This window comes from Sturnira hondurensis, unplaced genomic scaffold (assembly GCF_014824575.4).
Source record: "Sturnira hondurensis isolate 20B ecotype Veracruz unplaced genomic scaffold, ASM1482457v3 Scaffold0022215, whole genome shotgun sequence".
Taxonomy (NCBI): Eukaryota; Metazoa; Chordata; class Mammalia; order Chiroptera; family Phyllostomidae; genus Sturnira; species Sturnira hondurensis.
Genome location: NW_028094846.1, coordinates 8,539,703 through 8,562,407, shown reverse-complemented (window position 1 = coordinate 8,562,407; position 22,705 = coordinate 8,539,703). Strand labels below are relative to the sequence as shown.

The window sequence follows — 22,705 nt, the reverse complement described above, 5'->3', positions numbered from 1 at the left end:
TTAGGTGGCCTTCAAAGCACTTTGTCACTGAATTCTCGGCAGCTGTCACTTCTCCTCTTGCAAAGTATGTTCTGAGGATTTGGAACATTTCATACTTCGCCAAAGAGAGAGAAGACATTTCTCGACTCTGTGCCCTTAGACGTGCATGAAGTATCCTTACTTCTCCTCCTGCACTCAAGCTCCTGTTTGTCCCCGGATGCAGCCTCAGCGTAAGTTTCTCTGTCAAACCCTTTCCGACTTCTCCACTTCACCCATAACCCACTCCAAGCAACATTTCAGTTAGACTTTCCCTGTGGTTATATTACAATCTTAAGAAAACAACAGTGTATTGAGGTGAAGTCCACTCAACATAAAATTCAGCATCTTGGAGTAGATTCACTCAGTGATGTTTAGTGTATTGTCAACCACCACCTGCAAGGAGCTCCACGTGCTTCTAATTGTTGTCATAACATGTCCCCCACAAACCCGCAATCGCAATACTGCCCACGTAGTAGATGCTCAATAAATAAAGATGGAGCCACATGTTCAACGATGGTGAAGCATTTCATGGACTGTTTTTATCATCTTTTATCTAGTTTTAGAATAAAATATGGGATTAAGTCTCATGTTCTGGGAAGATTTATAACACAAAAAGAAAAGGCAGATGAAAAGGTTCATCTCCTCTCAAATTTAAATCAAGAAATCAGACTTTCAGGAATCAAAGTTTATAACTTGGCTTTTTAGAAATTTATTCAACAAATGTTTATCAAGGATTTACTTATGTGTCAAGACCTGTTCTAGGCACTGAGGGTTACGGCATTGAACAAAACAGACAAAATCCTTGTCCTAATGCCTGTGTTCTGGGAAAAAAGGCAATAAACATGATAAATAAATCTCACAGCATTTTAGAAGGTGGCAAATACCATATATGGGCCAAAAAAACCAGAGCCACGTAATCAGATCGGATGATCTGGGTGGTTTTAGAGGAGGCCAGGTAGTTATGTAAGCAAGGAGTGGAAGCAGATGAGAAAGCGAGTCACTCAAACATTCTAAGGGAAAAACCCGGGCCAAGGCCTCGGGGCAGGGACTTGCCTGATTTGCTCAAGAACCATGCGGAAGCCAGAACGGCCGGGCCACAAAAAGCCCCTGGGAATCCGGACGGATGGAGCTGTCCTTAATGAAGATAGGGATGGCCTCTAACGGGTGTGAGAGGGAAGCCGGGGTGGGGGCGGACAGGGCTCGGTGCTGGGCAGGCTGGAGAGGACCATCAGGCATCCACGTAGAGGTGTGGAGTGAGCAGAGAGATGGATGAGGGAAGAGAGATGTGTGGCTTTGAGACATAAAAGTAGGCATTATCAGCACCAGAGGGGTGTAAAAACCTAAGACTGGGTGAGTCGCCCGAGGAAGCGAGATCCGAGGACTGTGCCCTGTGGCACCCCCTGCAGAGACCTGGAGAGAAGAGGAGGAATCTGCAAAGGTGACGGAGAGGAGCGGCAGGTGGAAAACTAAGGGCGCCCGGGCCACGGGAGCCCAGTGAAGAGTGGCTCTAGAAACAGGAATGAGCCACCAACTGCGTTAAAGCCACTGACAAATGAAGCAAGACGAGCACTGGCCACTGGGGTTCGGAATCTGGAGGTCACCGGGGAGCTGACCGAGAGCGACTTGGACAGAGCGGTATGGGCAGCAGGGGTGTCCAACCATCGGCCCGCGGGCTGCATGCGGCCCAACACAGAATAGTACTTTTACTTAGAACATTTTCTTTGCTCATCAGTTTTTGTTTGTGTTTATGTATTTCATGTGTGGCCCAGACACACCAAAAGGGTGGGTGCCCTGGAGCAGAGTCTGAGTGGAGCAGGTCTGGGAGAGAACGAGAAGAAAGGAATGAGACAGTGGGCTTGCAGGTTCCGAGAACTTTTGCTATTAAGAGAAGCAGAGGAATGGATGGTAACTGGAGGCGGAAGTGAGGTTGACACAGGCTTGTTTTCTCTCTTAGAGGGAGAAATAATAGCACGCGGGCAGGGATGGGCTAGCGGAGAACACAGCACTGACGGCGCAGACAGGGCGGGGAGAACGGCCATGCTGCATCCTGGGAATGGGCGCCCAAGCAGGGGCTGGCCGTTGGCCCGTGGACAGCCGGACCACAGGCAGGGGCGGGGGCGGGGCATAAGGAAAGAGGAGCTGGTGGACAGGTGGGTGCGGCAGCGCAGTTCTCTTCCAGGGCCTGAATCCTCTCCCTGAAGTCAAAAGCAAAGTGATCAGCTGTGAAGCAACCAGAGCAGAGGAACGAGAACAGAGGAAGACGTGCCAACAATTCATCAAGGAGATCATTTTGGATTGTGCTCAAAGTGCGGCCCCATGGCCCCCACTGCTCTGCAGATTGTTTGGCACTGACGACAACTTGAGGGTGCAGAGACTGAGGGGGAGCGTGCCCGGTGTGGTCAGTGGGTGTGTCTCCCTGCGCAGCACACTTGTCACGAGTATGTGCACTTGTGTGATTTTATTCCTTCTTTTCCTATGTGAGGATCACTCTGTGTATATTTACTGAATTGTAATTTTACTTTTGTTAAATCTCATAAAAATTTGGGTTTGTCTTTTTACCTTTTTAAAATATCATTTTTCTTAACTCATGTTACTGTACTTCACTGTTCACAATGAGGTGGGGAGAAACAACTGTCCTTCGCCACACACTTGCTCCAAAGAGCTGGACAGTACCTGGCCCAGGAGACCGCTCTGTCACCGCCGAGCAGTGCCCGGGGCTCGCACGGCCCCTGCGGCCAGTAGTTTAAAGACCTCCAGCACGTGGAGCGATGCACTCCAGACACAAGACGCCGCACGGAAGCAGGGCAGGGGGACGAATGTGCGGGACTTCAGTGAGCTACCTTGGTGCCAGTGAGTGTGATGACGTGAGACAAGGGAGCGATGACAATGACCGACTGTAAAATCTGGGCTGGGTGAAGAAGAAAGAAAGGACATCAGAGGTATGAGGGGCAGACTAGCTGACGGGATCAATGGACCCTGGGTCCCAAAAGGACTGAAGGACTTTAGGAATTGGAGATGAGCTAAAATGATAGGGGGTGATGGTCATAGAATAACGTGCGTGCAACTGATATGCAATGGAGCATATGAAGTTGTAGCAGTTGTGGGGGTTGAGGAAGGTAGAGGAACAAACTCCTGAAGGAGAGGAGTTCAAGGAGCTGAAAGCCATGTGTTGAAAGAATCAGGTCTCCAGATAGAGAATCACAAATTAAGGCTGGAGCAGTGTTGGAGAAAACGACAATGAGCCAGTAGCAAAAATCAACAACCAGAGCGAGAGAGAGGGAGGGAGGGAGAGGGGGAGAGAGAGATGGACAGACGTGGATGGATGGATGACTGGGGGTTAGAAGACACTACACCAGGAGATTCAGAGCTTGAGCTCTTCAGGGAATATGAGAGAGCAGAGACAGGGAGTGCCATGGAAGTAAGCACCTACTACGGGCAGCACGGTCTGAGGGCTACGGGAGGAAAAGAGCCAGCACTTGACAGGAGTTCAGAGAAGACAGTGTCCTTAGGGAAGACAGAGGTCCTCACGAGACCAAGACGTTGAAGGCCTCCTTCAGGGGGAGGCGGAAGCAGCAGCTGGCTTGCTGCAGAAGAACCACAAGCTGTGGGGGCCACAGTGACAGGGTTTGGGGTGGTGGAAAAGAATGAGTGACAGGCGAGGACAGGGCAGGGCAGGAGCGGCGCAGAGCCCCGAGTACAGAGGAGATGAAGGGCTCCCTGGGTGCCTGGGGTTTCTCACGAGAACTTGCATTGAAAGGGATCATGTACCTAAGATTCTGTGTTGAAAAATTATCCACTGTGGACAGTTGTTTAATCAGACACAAGGGGACCCAGGCCTGTGCTGCTCACTTGACTAGTAATACCTAATCGATGGATTATATCTTGTTGTAGAGGAGGCTCCCGCTGTCTCCCTTAGGCTGTCACACCTCTTACGGTTCGAAATGGCGTAAAATGCAGGGAAGGGCACAGTGATGGCCGATGGTCGGCTCAGATCAGTCCTGATGTGTCAACAACGGACAGAAAACTGATGATGACAAAGCAGATTGGTCAAACTGTGCATTTTGAATTAGCTGTTTATTCAAATCGGGTAACTACAAATCTTCCACACTAATATTCACTTCACCAGTTTTTATTATGTATCTACTCGATATAAACACAACAGGTCCTAGACCGCTCCAGAAAAGGATGCAGCTTTAAAAATTATTTTAATAGAACACAATATTAAATATTTTATTTACTAAGTTGATATTCCACAGATTATATATGTGGCAACTGATCTTTCTCCCTCACCAATCAGATCGTTCCTTCCCTTCCGCTTCTCCTCCTCTTTGTGAAGATCACAGACACTCTGGGTTTTTTTTTTTATGTTGTGGGGGTTGGGAATAAGATGGTTTAAGGGCTCTACCAAATCAGAATGACATCAACTACCTGAAAAATCACCGATGAGCACATGACTGTGTGGACGCGGAAGGATTCCCACCCTGAGCAACGTGAGGAATGAAGCAGTCACAGCACATGGTAAGTGGTTTCGCTTGTTTACTTTACAGGGACAGAAGGGCGACCAGAACTAGAACCAGAACTAGAACTAGCTGCATCCTGTCGGCCTCGCCGGCCTACTCTCCCTTGCTCTGTGTGGCAGGAAGCAAACCTCTGCAGAACACAGTGAGAGCAACTGCAGAACACGGTGAGAGCAACTGCAGAACACAGTGAGAGCAACTGCAGAACACGGTGAGAGCAACTGCAGAACACAGTGAGAGCAACCTCTTCCTCCGACTTCAAGTTGGGTTTGACCGGTAGGTCACACAGGCAAGAAATGGGGAGGCGGGAGGAGCGAGTGGGAGTGTTCTTCTCCCTGCGTCCCCCATGCTGGCCATGGGCATTGGCCGAGGCCACCGTCTTTGTGTAGAGCCACGGTGACTGGCCTCAGCCCTCCCGTGCAGTCGCAGTTCTTGGGGCTCCAGAAACTCTGCTTTCTCTCCCCGACCCGCAGGTCTAGAGCGGATCGTAACGGCCTTCTGCTGTTGCTGGTTCATGGGTGCCTCACCACCCTTCGGGGGTCCCTTACGTGGCCTACGCCTCTGTCAATAATCCCTTCATTAAATCTCTTGCAATTAACCCACTGACTGTCCCATTTGTCACTGGTTAGGAGCTAGACGGATGTCCTTCCCAAGAAGCCATCTGGGCCATTTTGGGGGCCGGGGCTACAAGATCCAATCCGTTCTCTTTCCAAAGTACTCACTCGCATCTCTTTCACTGCTCCTCAGTGAAACCCTGGCCCCTCTCGTTGCAGAACCCATTTCTGCACAGCACTCACATGTCCTTCTGACACTAGGGCCCCGTTAGACCCGCTCATGGTTTACCATCCGTAAAGTGCTCCATGCTCGTAAGCGCAGGTAAAAACTAGACCACTTCGGGACTGCGGAAGGGGAAGCAGCCTCCCCGTGACGTCACCTCACCTCCTTCTCCTTGTTGAGCAGTACCAGCTGGCTGTCTGTGAGGATGCAGTACTTCCGCTCCCATGTCGTCGTCTCGGTGTAGGGCGACTGGCCACACGACAGGCGGTGCGTGGGGGGCCCTTTCACATCTGCGGGACAAGGAGGAAGAGCAGCGAATCATTACCCTGCTTATTAGCAAACTAGTGTTTCAAATGTAGCAAACTTCAAAAGCAAATTAAATAGAGACGAGTCGAAATGCAAATCTCAAGGAGAAACCAAAAATTTTCTCTTAAGAAAATAAAACCTGTTATAATATATAGAAGTAAACACTGGTCTCCAGTCTGCAGAAAAGATGGCCGAAACACTCTTGGAAGAACTTGTCAGCCCAGACCTGCCCCAGTGCACCCCCTCCACAGGCTCCCGGATGCTGGGAAGTCACTTCGCAGCTAAACCAGTATTACTCAGAGCGAGGAGGTGAGGGCGACTCAGCGGCCGGAACACAAGGCAGACAGAGCCCCCTGTCTTTAGGAGGAAGGTGATGTCGTGTGTACGCTTTGAGAGCACTGTTGACCCAGAACTGACAGTGATGTTATCGGCAGCCTAAATATTTTACATGGCTTTATTTCTAGTCACTCATAAGAATTAGAAATGTTTAAACTATAGCATATTACCACTAGAGGCCAGTAATGCCTTAAATTCATAGGAAGCAACTTCCTCAAGGAAGATCTGAACATGTTACCACCATGTCTCTTAGAGGTGGAGGGATACAAGGTCAAAGCTAAATGTCTTGACTCTTCTGAATGTCTCATTCCCCTAAAAAATACCCAATGGTTACTGTTACTTTGTCACTTTAACATTTTTTGGTATGGACTGTTCACTCATTGGGGCTGTTGTCAACCTTGGAACAGCGTATCTTCATCACAAGCATACATTGGATCTGTTAAATAAGACTTTTATGGTAGTTCGACGTATACACTCAATGTTCTTTAGCCATGAAGGACCAACTCCTTTCAGAAAGAGACGTGCAGGGACCATGTAAAACGCATTAGCTGTCACTGTTTAATTACGCTGGAGGAGCACGTCGGACCGAAGAAATGAGGAAACAAACGCCCGAGAGAGTTAGTTGTAGGTCACAAACAAGCACATTTTATCTGTGAGATGAGTGTTTGCATTGCTGTTACTCTCTACAGATGTTCAGTCTTTTTATCAAGGATGACAGGTATTCCTGGCTTTGACTGCCTGCAAGGAAATTAAAGTGATTTCCTAGGTGTTTTACACCATAACACCCAAATACGCAGAACTATGGCTTGGGCACTACGGAAAGTAAGCAAGTCGGTCATTCGGGTGGGGAGGTGTGCGTCTGTCTCCTTGTGGCCCTTTATTGTCAACGCTCCTTCTGCTTAACTTCCTAGTCTCTCTACAAGTCTGCCTACACGTGTTGCTCTGCATGTTTGGGAAGCTTATCAACTACCCTCCAAAATAATGCAAAGTCAAAGAACTAAAACTATCGCTACGGCTTGGCTGGACATGTTACTAATTCTTAGAAGCTCACAGTTTCCCCTCTTTTCCTGCTTCCTTCTCCTCCCCACTGTGCGGAGCAGGATGCGCCGCATCCACAGCTTCTCAGTTCCACGCCAGCTCTTCCCCACCCTCAACTCTCACCTCCTACGCTAAGCACCTTAAATTATTTTATTTTAGTTTGCTTTTGTCCTCACCCAGGGACAATTATTTTCATTGCTTTTAGAGAGAAACGTTGATGTGAGAGAGGAGAAGTGACCAAGGTGCCTCGGTCACCTCCCCTACATGTCCAGACCAGGGATCTGGGAATCAGACCTGCCCCTGTCCTGACCGAGAATCAAACCTGCAAACCTTTCAGTTACAGGATGAAGCTCCAACCCACGGAGTCACAGCAGCCAGGGCAGCCTCTTAAATTATTTTAAAGTTTTCTTTATACTTCAAAACTTCCTAAAACTATCACAAAAGGCTTCAAGGGAACTGACTCTCAATCCTTTTCAACACGATAGGAGATTCTTGCCTATACTCAAAAGCCATGTCAAAGTTGGTTTTCTTAACGTGATTTGGACAGACAACTGGGTTAGATTTCACCACAATGTAGGCCTATTTTTAGGACAAATACCAAGACGATCTCAACAGAGAGGATACACCTACTTTCTGTGGAATTGTGATGGTTTTGTGGCCAAGACGAGTTTTCATTCAAATGACTAACCTTCTTATGTAAGTTAGTCAGGGGTGACCTAAGCTGCCCAGTGCAACTTAATTTGAACAAGTAATCTTATGTTCTCTACTAAGCAAGAAGATACTGACCGACTATGCACATAAAAGCTAGAATACAGGATATTATATTTATAGCATAACTCACGTTTCCTGACAAACTGTAGGTCAGTGTCAGCACTGAATTCCCCGGCGTCATGCTCACTGTCCCATGGGCTCCCTTTCCCCAACCTGACCTCTGTTTCTCGTTTCTTCGTGGGATCGTGAAACAGGACAAGAGCTTATAAAGCATTTGGGGACCCTGAACCCCCAGTGCTGAAGGCAGAATGAAGGAGGGAGTGATATTTCCATCTTTTTTGCCTGCATTATGAGATTGATTAACTAGGCTATCAACTGTATTGTTTCCTTTTTTCCTGTGCTCACGTTTTAACAATTCTATGAGGTGCATACCAAGAAGGAAAACAGGAAAGAAGTTACAATAAGTGATTCTTTGGGATCCTTTTTAGCGCTTCTGGATCAAGGTTTAAACGGCATTTAAATAACAAGATAAAACAGATTTAAAATAACCTATAGATTCAATGTACTCATTCTAGCATGTCCTCACTTCTATGGCTAAATTAAGGTTTACGAGTGCATTTGTAAAGACTGCATATTGAGGCTACATTAACGGGCCAAGCTCAGACTAATGCTCGATTTTACCAAACCAATTCTACCAAGTAACCTCTCTCTCTCTCTCTCGTTCTAGTGGCGTACACCTTATTTTTGACTTCCAAGTATGTTTAGTGCCTAAAATTCACTAGAGAAAAGGAAAACTAACTTAGAATTACAAATGAGAATCTTAACAAAAACACTGGCAAAAAATTAGATTTACCCTGTTGCATTCCTACAAGGATGCAAAGGACACTGGACGATGATGGCCTTATCACAAAAACCGAGTAATTTTAGAAACATTAAACAGAATCAGAGTCCACTGAATGGGTTCTTTTGGAAAGCACTGCACTAACACTGGATAGTTTCATGTAGACCAGTTATTCTCATTTAAAAAAGGCCTCAGGATCCCTTTAGACTCTTGAAATTGTTGAGGACTTCAAAGAGCGTTTGTTTATGTGGGTTATATTTATCAGCATTTATCACATCAGAAATTAAAACCAATTTTAAAAATATTTATTCACTTAATGATAATAACAAACCTACTGCATGTTAATATAAATAACACATTTTTAACGAGATGTTAACTTCCCCCCTCCAAAAAAATAATAAAAGAAAGAAAAGTAGGTCAGAGGAGTGACACTTTTTTAAGTTTTGCAAATCTCTGTAAAGTCTGGCTGAATCGAAGACGGCTGGGTTCTTTCATCTGTTTCAATGTTCAATCTACTGCTTTGTGCTGTTTTAGTTCAAGTATATGAAGAAAATCTGGGTTCACACAGACATGCAGTTGGAAAAGGGAAGAGTATTTTAATAGCACTTTTAGATAATTGTAGATCACCTTTTTTAATGCTATGCCACAACCTGACAAGCAGTCGCTTCTCAAAAATGAGTAAAATGAGGAGTGTGACATCACATCAACAAATTTTCCTTACTCTGTTAAATTAAAAATCATTGAATGGGTCTCTTATCCATATGCACGAGTCTGCGACATTATGCATTGATCATTTAGAAAATATTGGTTCATTCAGTTTTGCAGAGCTTCTAAATGTTGACACTTTTCATTACATAACATCAGAAACTCACATTTACTGACATTCAGAAAAGTACTGATCTCATCAGAAAAGTCTTTAAGTACCGGGAAGCAGTGGCTGATTGAAATTTTCAAAAATACTGATTTTTATTTTTCGTCTTGAATGTTATCATTGGCAATAAATACTGCTGTTTCCCCCCATTAAATGAGAGGTTTAGGACTGTTTCTTTTTCCAGAAAACGTCTACCAAATAACCAAGACGAATAACTATAGTTTGTTTATCAGTTGTTCTTTTGAGTAAAATTGGTACTCCAGGAAAAATGAGTGGCAAACTTGGCTTTCGACTCACCCTCTCATTTCGCATGAACGTGCGCGGCGGCGGTCACCCCCACACCTCAGTGCAAGGCTCTGAGTACCGCCCACGTCACTACACAGAATGTTAAAGAGATGTCACCTCTAGCGCTGAGATTTGAGAAAATGAAGGATTTTCAATGAATCCTCAAGTATAATCGTTTTAAAAATATTTTATTTCTTTATGTTTAGAGAGAGGGGAAGAGAGGGAGAAAGAGAGGGAGGGAAACGTCCGTGTGTGGCTGCCTCTCACAAGCCTGGAACCAGGGACCCAACCTGCAACCCAGGCATGTGCCCTGACTGGGAATCGACCTTTCGGTTCGCAGGCCAGTGCTCAACCCAGTGAGCCACACCAGCCAGGGCTCAAATACATTCTTCTGTAAAACAGGCTTTTCCCCCTACTGTGTGTGGCAGGGAAGGCACTAGAGACGGCACAGCTGGGTGCCATGGCTGTGACCCCTGCTCTTCATCACCAGTGCGAATGGCCACACAGTGAGAAAGAACAAATCAGGTTGGGGCCACATTTTGTTACGAACATGATTTGAACCTCGCCGATCAAGGGGACCCTCAGGCTCTAGGGCTCCACAGACACGCTTTCAAAACCACTGCTCAGACACAAGGAAGCCGACGCAGGAGTCTGAGGAAGCCTGGCGACTGTAAGGTACAGTCAGTGGGGAGAGACCAGAGGTCTCACGCAGCGGATGAGAGACGAACAACGCGACAGCCCGGTCGCGGGAGGACCTGGCCACGGGTCCGTGACAGTGGACACGGGACGGGGCTGTGTGAGCCGGAGTCTGGAACGAGAATCAACGGCACTGGTGCCTCTAGCTGCTCGTGTGGGAGGAACAGCACAGAGAGGAAAGAATAAAAGAGCAATTCACACAGAGGTGGACCGATGAATGCTCACAAAGCCGGTTCTATGCCCTGATTGTACTTCAGTTTTAGCAGGGAAATCTACTTACAAGGTTTTCAGAAAGGGAGGGAAGAAAAGCTCAGAGGGAAGCGTTTCAATTTGAATTGAATCCGAAAGACTCAATGTAAGCCATTAGATCCAAATCATTCAAAATACCATTCAGCATCCCTCAGGGTCTGTGGGGGGGGGTTGATTCCCGGACTCCCGCAGATACCAAAATCTTTGGATGCTGGTGTCTGTTAAAAACAATGGCATAGTATTTGCATAAAACCCGTATTTGCACCTAGGCTACCGCCCAGTGCTCAGCACATGGCAAATTCAAGTTTTGCTTAATGGGATTTTCTGCGATTTTTTCCCCCAAATACGTTCGATCTGGGGTTGGTTGAATCTGTTAATATAAGCGGGGCCCAGTGTACCGGATCATTTTGTCTCCCTGTGAATCTAAAAATCAAACCCTGGGCCTCTTCAAATGCCAATATAAATGTAGTACCTGCTGGGCAAGGACACAGGGACAGCAGAGCTCCTCTGTATGTAGGGACCCTTCCTTGTAGCCAAAGGCGGGAGCGTCAAGGCCTGTCATATTACTTGACGAAGAAGACAAACAAAACTGATACGGCAGAGCTGGAAATTACATTAGGCGCATCTATAAATAGCTACAAAGTAACTTTCCTCTTCAAGGGTTGGCGTCTTGTCTCTTCCAGACTCAGGAAGCATCTCGAAAGACTTTACAGTAGGGGAATAAATACAGGGTCCCGATCGGAACCAGAAATAGGAGTAGAATGGAAAAGAGTAAGTCTAGGACCCAAATATGGAGACTGAAAGGGAAAAAGTGCCGTGGGAAATTTTATTTTTGTACCTCACGGCTCCTTAGAAATCCATCTGCATTGCTCTCGAATCACATCCCTTACAAGCCACATGTTTTGTAACATTCCAACATTCTAAGTTAAATGCAATAGTTGAAATCCTCAACCCATTTACTACCACCCAAAACAAGCTTTACAGAAGATTCCACAGAGAGATTCCTTCCTCCAGCTAAAACACAAACTCTAATACTTCATTTGGTCTCGAAAGACTTTCATTGATTCTTAGGACCAACCTATAGACAAACAAACAAACAAACAAAAAATCCCCACAGTTTTGGGAAATCTCTGTCGCCGAGATTTTAATACATTAAAAAAGAAACAGCAGTTGTGAATTGACGGGGTCTGAACTGCAGTGGAAAGGCCTGTGGTTGAGTGTGTGTGTGTGTGTGTGTGTGTGTGTCCGCCCGTCTGGTTTAGAAACGGCAAGCTCTTCCCAGCATGCAAATTTCAAAGATCAGACTTGTTTGAGTTTTGAATCTGGTTAGAACTCAAAGCACAAGCATTGCTTTTTAAAGCCTCAGAAATGAAGTGACCACTTTCTTATAGAAGTGAAAAGACATCTAAACAACTAAAACAGAGCTACAGTGCTTTAGCTAAGGACGTGTCTACTTCCCTAAATACACAAAGGGCTATTTTCAGCTTTACCAAAATGTTTAAAATAGTTTGAACAAAAGTTCAAGTTTAAAAATAACATATTAATAAGCCAACTAAAAGCTGTATTTTTAAAAGGAAGTCCTTTATTTTTCCGGTAAATAAAATCTTTGCTCGGCCACAGAGCTTCAAAAACGTGGTACATGCTTGGCTCTCCTCTGGCAGCAACTTCTGCTGCCACAGAAGAGAGAGTGGGGGGGCCACGTGGAGACAATTCTTAATAATGCTGAGAACCGGTGACGGGCTGCTCAGCGGCCCGCTGGACACTAGAGATACACGACCAGCTTGTTTTACAAACGTGCTAATGCCGTCTGCATCAGACCCAGGGCAGATGCTACTAACCGCCTAGGGTGGGGTGACAGGAGTGTGTAGTTGGGAGCACATGAAGGACAGTTTACTCTTAAATTACTGTATGTTAATCATTGTGTTACTTTCCATAGGAAGAACAGTAAACCTACTTCTGTGCATACTTTGTCATTCTCTTTCATCCTTAAAGCACAGAAGGGAGAACCACAACCAATCAGAACATCTTTAACCTTAGGTAACCATTTAAAGTTCCTTCTCAACTACAGAGGCCTCATTTCCAAGCGACTTGATCACTGGTGTCTGGTCAGGCAATCCCCTCCACCCACTGTCACCCTTCCTAAGAGTAAACGAGGGCACGCAGGAGACACCAGATGACGCTTCTGGTGAGTGAGTTCCTTGAGTCTACAGTTTGCGAAAGAGCCCCTCTACTGCAGCCGCTCAGTCTCAGCAGCTCGGGGCTTCTAACTCTGCCCCATCTTGGGCCGCAAGTTACCTGGCAACAATGTAACAAGTCCCTTGAAAACAGGACGGACTTACACAGCAGACAATCCAACACTTGATAAAGGTAACACTTCCCTTCCCCAAAGAACCAACAGTAGCTTGCTGCGATCACCTAAGTGATAAGATTCCCTAAAAGGAACCTTTTAAGAAGATGGCCAGGATGGGAGACATCTCCCATCACGGTCCCCTTGCTTCTCCCCCCAACACCACCGGCACATGGTGTGCACTGCGCAGGACCGTGTGTGCCGAGAAACAGCAGGCAGAGCGGACCAGTTTTCCTCCCCTTCCTAGACATGCGAGGAGGCCTAAGTCCCATAATTCCCACACGGGGCCACGCACTGCTGAGGCAATTACACCGATTGGGAGACTGAATGGAATGTTATGAATGATGTCAACGTCAAGATGACAGACAGCCGCCAATCACAGCCTGCTTTTCGATCCCGAAAGACCCCTCCCACCTGTAGTTCATATTCCCACCCCATTAGAAACACAGAACACTCAAAATAGAATAATTCATTTGTGTGTGAATCTTTCAAAGGAAAAGTTTCTCTTCAACAGTCAAGTACAGTGTGAATGTAAGAAAAGAGAAAGACAATAGTCTGGCCCTTAATATATAAACCATGGTGTTGCTTGGCAAATGATCACAACTCGAGATCCTTTTCACGTCGGATGTCCCTGTTACTGGTAGAAAAGTGAACTATGCTAAGAATTCATCTCAAACACCACTTCATACTCATTCCTTCTGTTATATTTAGTACCTCTTCCTATAGTAATAGACCCCCATACTTGCCGCTTTGGGGCTGAATCTCATCGTTTTTCTTTAGAAACAGAATGAGCTTTTAAAGGACTATGATTCTCAGTAGAGAAGGGGGAAAAAGGCATAGTTTACTGCATTTGAGAGATCAGTTCCTGAGGTTTCAGCAATTGGTTCACACAGCCAGGGCTGTGGTGGCATTATCTCTCTAAGGGAGAAGCAGGCAGACTGCATAAATCTCATCAAGAGTCTGGCGGCGTCCAAAATCGGTAACAGCTCTCTCTCTACCTCTCTCCATAGCGCCAACTGAAATAGAGCACAGAGCTAAATACACACCTTTTCTGTGCCGTGACCTGTCTGAATCACAAACCGCTGAGCTTATTACAGTGAAAGCTATCAAGGAGATAACAAACTTCTCTACGGAACCCTAGAGTCACTCACTGGTAAGCCACCAACCCAATTCAATCAAGCTAGATCGTGAAACAACTTAGCTGATTTAGCATTCAAAGTGGAAAATCTCTTTTTATCAAAAACCACTGGCCTCCGTGAGGAGGAGAGAACCGACACCTACAACCAGAGACTGTGAACCAGTACAAGCAAGCACTTCCCTTTTTCTCAATACAATCAAGACAGAGAGAACTGACGTCTCTCTCATCCAAATCTAATTCATTCCTGGAAATACCTCGAATGGCAAATTTTCCCATAAGAGGTGGCCACATTCCGATTTTATGTGGAAAAAGGGTTTTGTAGTTCAAACACATCTAAAATTCCCAATCAATCTCCCCAAGTATTGTTAAGCGTTCTTAAACCCACACGTACAACCCACCAAAATTTCTAAATGAAAAATAAACGTACGAAACCATTTACATCCGGCGACCTTGTTAGCAGGTCCCCCTGTGCACTGGATACGGTATCAGATTGGAGTCCCCCTTTCCTTATCCTGCAAACTTGGATGGTCAGGCAGATAAACACCCATCTGTCACTCATCACAAATGCAAATGGCACAACAAAATAAAGTTAACTGACGAGTCTTTCCAAACTAACAACACTTTCGTCCTTTTATTTTTTTTCTGACAGACAGGTAAAAATCACAGACAGAGGACACGGGGACCCAGGCATAGGCACGTTTTTACGTCTCTTGTCACTTTGTCTCTCATCGGCCTGTAACACTTCCATCCTTGCTCCCGATGCAGGAGCTCTCCTGACCCTCCCGGCTCCCCTGCTTTTCACAGGCTTCCCTATTATCTCAGGAGAGACTCATGCACGGGACCTTGAGACAACACTGCCAGGAAACGCAGTGCCGCTGGGAAAGCAAAATGACACAGGACGCTGGTCGGCCCCATGTCTTCTTGCCCAGATTCACAGGCGGCTTAATATTTTTGGCCAGAATGATGTGTTAATGTGGACAGTCAATTTTAGATTAAAACTTTCCAAGTCACTGTGGCGAATACTTGGACATTGAAAATTCACATATACAGAGAGTAAAGAGGAAAGGATGACTATAGGAAAACAAATAATGATGAGTATCCATTAGGAGAAGAAATAAAAATGAAGGTCAAGAGGAAAAGAAATGCAGAGAAGAGGAAGAGGGATGTCCTTTGGGAAGCCAATCAGAATCGAAAGATGTCTTCAAAGTCAGGAAATCACACTCTCTCAGTTCACAGATTAATTAAATGAGGCTCAGAGATACGAAATTACTTGCTCAGAATGACACATCTAGTTCAGTTATCTTAGAACTTAGTTATTCTGATAAATGATCAGGATTTTTCCCAGCACATTAATATAACTTCTCCTTGTTTTGAATCCTGTAAGTCGGGGGTGTCAAACTCATTTTCACCGAGGGCAACATCAGCCTCGATATTGCCTTCAGGGGGGCCGAAGGTAATTTTAGGACTGTATAAATGTAACTTACTTCTGAGCAGTCAAGCGAGAGCTTGGTCCTGCTGCTCCCGGGTAGAAACTAGGTGGAGGGCCGGATAAAACAGGGTGGAGGGTCAGATTCAGCCCGGGGCCTGTGTTTGCCGGCTGTGCAGTAAGTACCAGTGTGCCGTGTGCAGAGCACCGCGCTCTGGCCTGGGGGTATGACGGGGAACAAGACAGACCTCGTCCCTGAGCTAAAGGAACTTAAACTCGGGAGACGGGTCAAATACTGCACAGTTGGTATGCGATTCATTTAAGCAATTGTGAGAAACACCATAAAGTGCAGTCCAGGGTGCGGTGAGAGCACATAAAAAGGGTAAAGCACGTGGTCTGGGGAACCATTGCAGCCAGGAGCAGCACAGGGAGGGGAGTGTAAGTGCAGACGAGCCTCTGCGTACATGGATTCGGCCAAAAGCACGTAAAAATATTCAGAAAAAAAAGACGTCGTTGCTGATGTCTACTCTGTAGTTAGGCCTATGATGGTTGTGTCTGTAGTGAACACAAACAGATTTTTAATAAATCCAAGATCAAGGTGCTGGTCAATGGCGGCCTTGTCGCTGTGCTGCACAGGATGGAGAGAAAGGGGTATCTCTTCCTTTTCTTCTAGAGGCACCAGCCCTGTCAGCTGAAGGCCCCACCCCTGTGACTTCACTTAACCTTTATCACCTCCTCCCAGGTCCTATCTCCCAACTGCGGTTCCCCTGCGGGTTAGGGCTCTACCATAAATTACTCTGGGGAGGACACACACAGCCCATAATTGGAAGTGAACTAAGAGAACAGAAAGCAGACAATGAACAAGCACACACACAACAACAGAAACAAGTACTCCAGCCGAGGAGAGGAGCGGAATGAGTCTCGGAATGATGGAGAGAAAAAGGGAACCAGGCGGTGGGTGACTAGGCACCAGCAGTCTCGACCGCAGGGACTCACACGCTGAAAGCTGTCCCTGCGTGCTTCCCGCAGCGAGCGTCTGGTGCGGCTGCTGGAGGCCGTACTCGAGTGAAACCAGGACACGGTCAAAGAGAGGAAGACTTATGATGACCCAGGGCTTCCAACCGAAGAGAAAGGCAAAGGAATTGAAAAGGGGACAGGGAAAGAAACACCCAGGACAACAGCCATGCAGGAAACAGTCCTAAACACAAGAAGATGAGGGGGACTCCATAGAAGATATTACTAAGAAAGAAGAAAAGTGAGATGGAATGAAGTGCAATCTGATAGACTGCCCGATTATTACTGACCTTGAGTAAAACTGCACTGCAAACCTACAGGAAGGTATGGGGGGCAGAAGTAACAGGTACAAATAAGAAACCAAGGCCATTCCTAGCGAAAATATATGTATATTTCCTTTATATATATAAAATGCACAATGATATTCAGCCATGTCTAATGTAGTTAATACTGATTTTTAAAAATAGGTAAGTATTGAATACTGATTTAAATGTATTTTTAATACTGAGTACTGATTTTTAAAAGTTGAACTGAATACTGACTTTTAAAAAATACTAATTGTTTATTAAATACTGGTTGAACACTGAATACTGATTTTTTAAATACACACACACACAAAACTACGTTGAGGAAGTTGGGATGATTGTATATTTCAGCTAAATCCTCATCCACCATAATAGAAAATCAATAAAAAACTCTAAAATTGATGAATAAAAGAGCAGCAGTATATGCATACCATTTAGAATAAGAAGATGTATAAATGCCAGAATAAAAATCTAGAGAAGTTTAAAGTTTTTGCCTTAGAAAAAGGGGGGACAGGGTGAGGAAAATCAATCTATTTTGTTAAGAGCAGAGAACCCAATCCAAATATAAGCCAAAGACGTGAAGAGCTACTTCACAAAAAAGAACATCCAAATGTCCAGTTAACGTGTAAACAGGTGCGCAAGTTCACTAAGCACCAGAGAAATGCAAATTACTAATACCCACCAGAAGAGCTACAACAGCAAAGACACTAAGTGTTGGAGTGAATGTAGGTGGGAGGTGAACGGGTACAACCACGTTGGAAAACCGTTAGTATTTACTAACACTGACCATCTGCACACCTAACAGTTCTACTCCTAGATATGAACCCAGCAGAAATGTGGATACATTTGCATCGAAAGACATGTACAGTACTGCCCGTAGCGCTACCCGTAATAGTCAGAAGTAGAAACAACTCCAATGTCCACCAACAGGGGAATGGGTAAGAACATTGTGGTAATTCATAAAGCAGAATATTATACACCAACAAGAATGAAAGAATAACTACATGTAATAACAGGTATGGAGCTTGCAAGTGTGATATTGAGCAAAAGAAGTCAGATGTACAAGACACAATTTTGCTTAAAGTTGGAAGCTAAATAAAACTCATCTGTGACATAAAAGGTCAGCATCGCAGTTACTGGACACAAAGTGGGCTTCTGGGACGTGAGGACTGTCCTGTGTCTCCTGCAAGTTACTCGGGTTTATCGCCTTTGTGCAAACCCATCAATCTGTACATCAAAGCCTTAGGATCTGTGCGCTTTTCTCTATGCATACAATACTTCAATGAAAATTATACTCAAAAGTCTTCTACTTATAAGTTGTGTGACCTTGGACAAATTATTCAACCTAACTGAACCTTAAATTCTGCATCTCTAAAATAAGGATGCCAAAGCCCCTCCTTTCTCAGGGATTTTTGTGCGGTTCAAATTTGGTAACATGTGTCAAGTGCTTAACAGAGTGCCTCACATATACTGAATGCAAAGTCAAAGTCTGCTATTGTTATTAACCTTTTGAGAATTGAAAAAGAGGGGAAATCACGATACATATCCACTTTGACCAAATGTGACTTATACGAAACATGAATTTGGCCGTGTGATGAGTAGATTTAAATCTGCCACTTGCTCTTTCCATTATTTTTGGTAAAAGATGTAATCTCTCTGAGACTTCATTTGCTCAGTTATAAAAGGGAATAAGATCATGGGTTTGTGTGTGTGTGCAGAGAATTTTGCAAAAGATTAGAAGTGGAAGACAGTGCCGAGCAAAGGGAACTTGGAACTAGGGAAGTCTACCTAGGTTTTGATGCGTGCACGTGCACACGCGGGAGTGCACGAGGTATTTTGAAAGCGTGAAGGCAAGGAGCAGGGGAAACCCCGGACTGAGTGGAGGGAGGGGCTGCCACAAAGAGGAAATGAGCTGAGCCGATGGGCAGGCCTGTTTTTCAGCCCAGCCCTTGTAGTGCAAACTTGGAACAGTGTACACCTGCTTTGATGTCCGATTAAATTTTAATGCGACACTATTTACTTTGAAAATATGTAGCCAGGTCCTACCAAATTAGAAAATAGTTAAAGGGAAGCTTCAAACGAGGCCGATCGATACCAAGTTCATGGGGGAAAACAACATTTAAACCACTTCAATACATTCATAATTCAACTTCTCGATCATGGTGCGGAGTGTGGGTGGCACAGAGACACTCACTTTAAGGGAGTCCACGGATGCTTGACTTCCTCTATTATTAGTTAGAGGACCACCTGTTACTAGGGCGCCTCCTATTTTTAACTAATTCAAGTCTACTTAAAGACCCTGGGAATCAGAAAAGAAATGCTGGCTGTAACGCTTTTTCTTTCTTTATCTCTTTTAAAAAAAATAATTATCTAAGTAGCATTTGGAACAGCAGGTTGAAACTTCTGCTTCATATGACTCTAAGGTTTTAATTCCCCCCATAAGTAACACAGAGCTTGAACACACAGGAAGGTGATACTAATTCACAGCTCCCGGACATACCCGGACCCTGTGGTATACTTTCTTACACAGGGAGGCTTAACGTAACCCAATCCTGACTTTCAGCTCATACGAGTTGTTTACAAAGATCTTGGAGAGGAGGGTATCAAAGCACAGAAACTTGGCAGAGTGAGGCTAAGGGCCATGGCAGGACCCACGTCCCCAGCTTAGGTTATCTGATTAACACATTAGAAAGAACTGAAAACAACTTGTCAATTTCTGGCACACAGAAAGTGCCCGATAAACGTTGGCTCTCATACCGCTGTCATTGAGGGACATCGTGGTTCGGATGGTTAAACTGACTGAAAAGGTACTTGGGCGCTATCGCTCACCAGCTGGGCCACTCTAGTCAGATACTAAACCTCTGGTGCCTCCGTTTCCTCATCTTTAGAATGGGAACAATACAACTGCTGCCTCAGGGAGGTGGTGAGGATTAAAAGAGAAATTTTAAGCATTTAGAACAGTACCTGGCACATTATAAGCCTTCAGTAAACGTTAGCTCTCGTTATTCTTCTTACTTCACACATTTGAAATAACAAATTCATTTCTTATTCCAATTCAAAACTGCTGATGCTAAAAATACTGTAATAAAATGCCACAGGAAAAAAAACTGATTTAAACTGTACCATGAATCTACACATCATGACTGATGCAACCCTGCACAAAAGAAGAACCAATAAACCTACAGCCTTCTGGCCACAGAAACCATGAGAAGCAGAAGTAAATACAAGGGCAGAAACACATCCTTTTACTGAAGCAGGTTTGGAAAACTTAATGTACATCGTGTAGGTCGGCCTACCTATTACCCTCAGAAAAGAAGAGAAAGGAAAAAAGAGAAGACTCTTTTTAACGGTACTGTTTTAATGTGACCCATCTGTATAAACGCTCCCAGCTCTACAGGTCTCCCCCTACCACTGCATAGCTGATGGCTAAAGTTGGGAAGAGCAGTTAATCCTCATTTGTTTTTCTACAAATTTTGATGAGCACAAAAATGTACTTCTCAAATGCAATCACCAGAATGTAAAACAGTAAGAAATTTTGGTGAGTGATTTTTTTTTTTTGTTTTGCTTTTTAAAAATAGTCGAATCCAGGCCCTGGCCCAGGAGCTCAGTTGATTGAGTGTCATCCCAGCACCCCAAGGGTGCAGGCTGGATCTCCTGTCTGGGCACAGACAAGAAGTAACCAATGAATGCATGCTTACGTGGGACAACAAATCAGTATTTCTCATTCTCTCTCTCTAAAATCAATAAAATTTTCAAAAAAGTTGATTCCAAACTCAAAGAATTAAAGAATGAATAGTAAGGTTGTCATGCTTTGTAAAACTAAAACCTGAAGGAAACTCACTCTCTCTGTCCCTCTCCCCCTCCCTCCTCCCTTCCTCCCTCCCTCTCCCTCTCTCTCCGCCTCCTCAACTCCTATGGCTATTCAGGTGCTTTCCCAAAATTATCTGAACTCCTCCGTAGGTCCACAAACAAGAGATCCATTGTGCGGATCTGTAAATTGTATGACGTCACTGAAACAGAAGCACCAATCGGTATCACAAACAGTTTATGTTTCCAAGGATACCAGGGACTTGAAATACCCTGCAGTTACACAGACCCAGGAGCTCGACCTTCCGAACAATACCAGAAGCCTGCCCACCTTCTCTCTATTTAAGTCACTGTTTCCAGCAGGGAAAGGACACTGGTTTCACTCTAATAATTCCTCCAAATAATATACTCAGCAACATTCCTCAGTCACTCAATTATTCATTTTTATATCCTCAACATAACGACAGCAAAAAAGAGGATTAAGAATATACCTGGCCCTATGAACAAAGACTCAGAAGGCTGGCCTGGAGTCCTTTAATGAAGGTTCACAGAATAGATTTTCAACATGCAGTGCACACAAACACTCCTGATTAATCCTTACAGTAATGTTCCTTGTGTTAATAGTGCCCATTTAGTAACATAAAAAATAATGTGCCTCTGTGTTAGGGAGTACCCACTTAGTAACATGAAAAAATAATTTCTTCCTGTGTGACCTTCCTAGGAAAGTTATTTTTCCTTACTTAACATTAGCCTTAGATTGACATATGGATTTAGTACGTGAACGTGTGTTATTTTAGCTAGAATAACTACTGCAACACGGAAGCATAGGCTGTGTGACGTATGACCAATTATATTATTGTTAAGAGTCAAACAAGTTCATGGTCCTTTATAAGTTTCCCCTTTAAAAGGTGGTATTTAGGACTGAATTGTTATAAAAGGTGTACACCTAAGCTCTTCTCTGTTTATCTGGAGTTAGATCGACATAATTACACGGTCTTCACACCAACTTCATTTGTGGAATGTTTTCAGTTAATTATGTGTGCCATTTAGAATTTTGACAACTCCAAAGTTCTCATTTTTCTATTTAGGAGATAAGTACTTTAAGTATGTATTTCTCACATTTAGGCTGGAAACTGAGAAGGACAAGAGGAAGAACTTCCAGCCTGCACTCAGAGCTCCCGTGAGCTGCCCGGGAGGCTGGTGGCAGTGGGCAGCTCTGAGTCAGACAAGCGTGAGCCACGCCACCCTGTGCGGCCTCTCCCTGCAAGTTAACTCACATCAGACGGTTGCAATGCAGAGATTACAGGGCAGAGGGAGTTTCTATTTACTAATTTTTGCATTTTTAAAAATACTATTTGTTACAAACTTTTGGATAAAAGTTGTGTCAGATGCCTATTGTAAGTCAAGTTATTAATATATTGTAGGGAGCTTTTTATAATACGTTTTAAAATATATTTTCGGGAGCTTATATATTGCTTGGTACTTTGAAGATGTATCTTACATTGTTCTGATCGTTGAAAAAGTCAGAATCTTATGCAAATGGTTTATTGAATCATTCTTAAAACTTTTTTTAATAGACAGTAATATGAAGAACTGAATGGTGTGTGTAAAGTATGATTATAAGACCCTCAAAATATAGGAGACAGATGTAAGATTTTAAGGTTTTATTTTAATTTTAGAAAGCTATTGTGGGCTTTATACAATGCAAGTCCCCTAAAGCCTCCAAAAGTAACAAAAACTTTGTCATCAGTCTCCTTATGAGAATTAATAAGAAAGTGTGGAGAAAGGTATCTATTTTTTATTAAAATATTTTATTTATTTTTAGAGAGAGGGGAAGGGGAGGAGAAGGAGAGGGAGAGAAATATCAATGTGTGGTTGCCTCTCAAGTGTCCCCTACTGGGGAACCTGGCCCACAACCCAGGCATGTGCCCCGCCTGGGAATTGAACCAGCAATCCTTTGGTTCGCAGGCCATTGCTCAATCCACTGAGCTACACCAGCCGGGGGGGAAAGGTATCTATTAAA

At 44.5% G+C, this 22,705-nt stretch overlaps 1 protein-coding gene across 6 annotated transcripts in view; it reads right to left on the bottom strand.

The window, feature by feature from the left end:
* RASAL2 (RAS protein activator like 2) overlaps nucleotides 1-22,705 on the bottom strand; it is a 274,200-nt gene that overhangs the window by 134,112 nt on the left and 117,383 nt on the right. For all 6 annotated transcript variants that reach the window (XM_037035070.1, XM_037035073.1, XM_037035071.1 and 3 more), the window contains exon 2: nucleotides 5,475-5,602. In XM_037035070.1, the coding sequence (XP_036890965.1) occupies nucleotides 5,475-5,602 (128 nt within the window). The remainder of the gene's footprint in view (nucleotides 1-5,474; nucleotides 5,603-22,705) is intronic.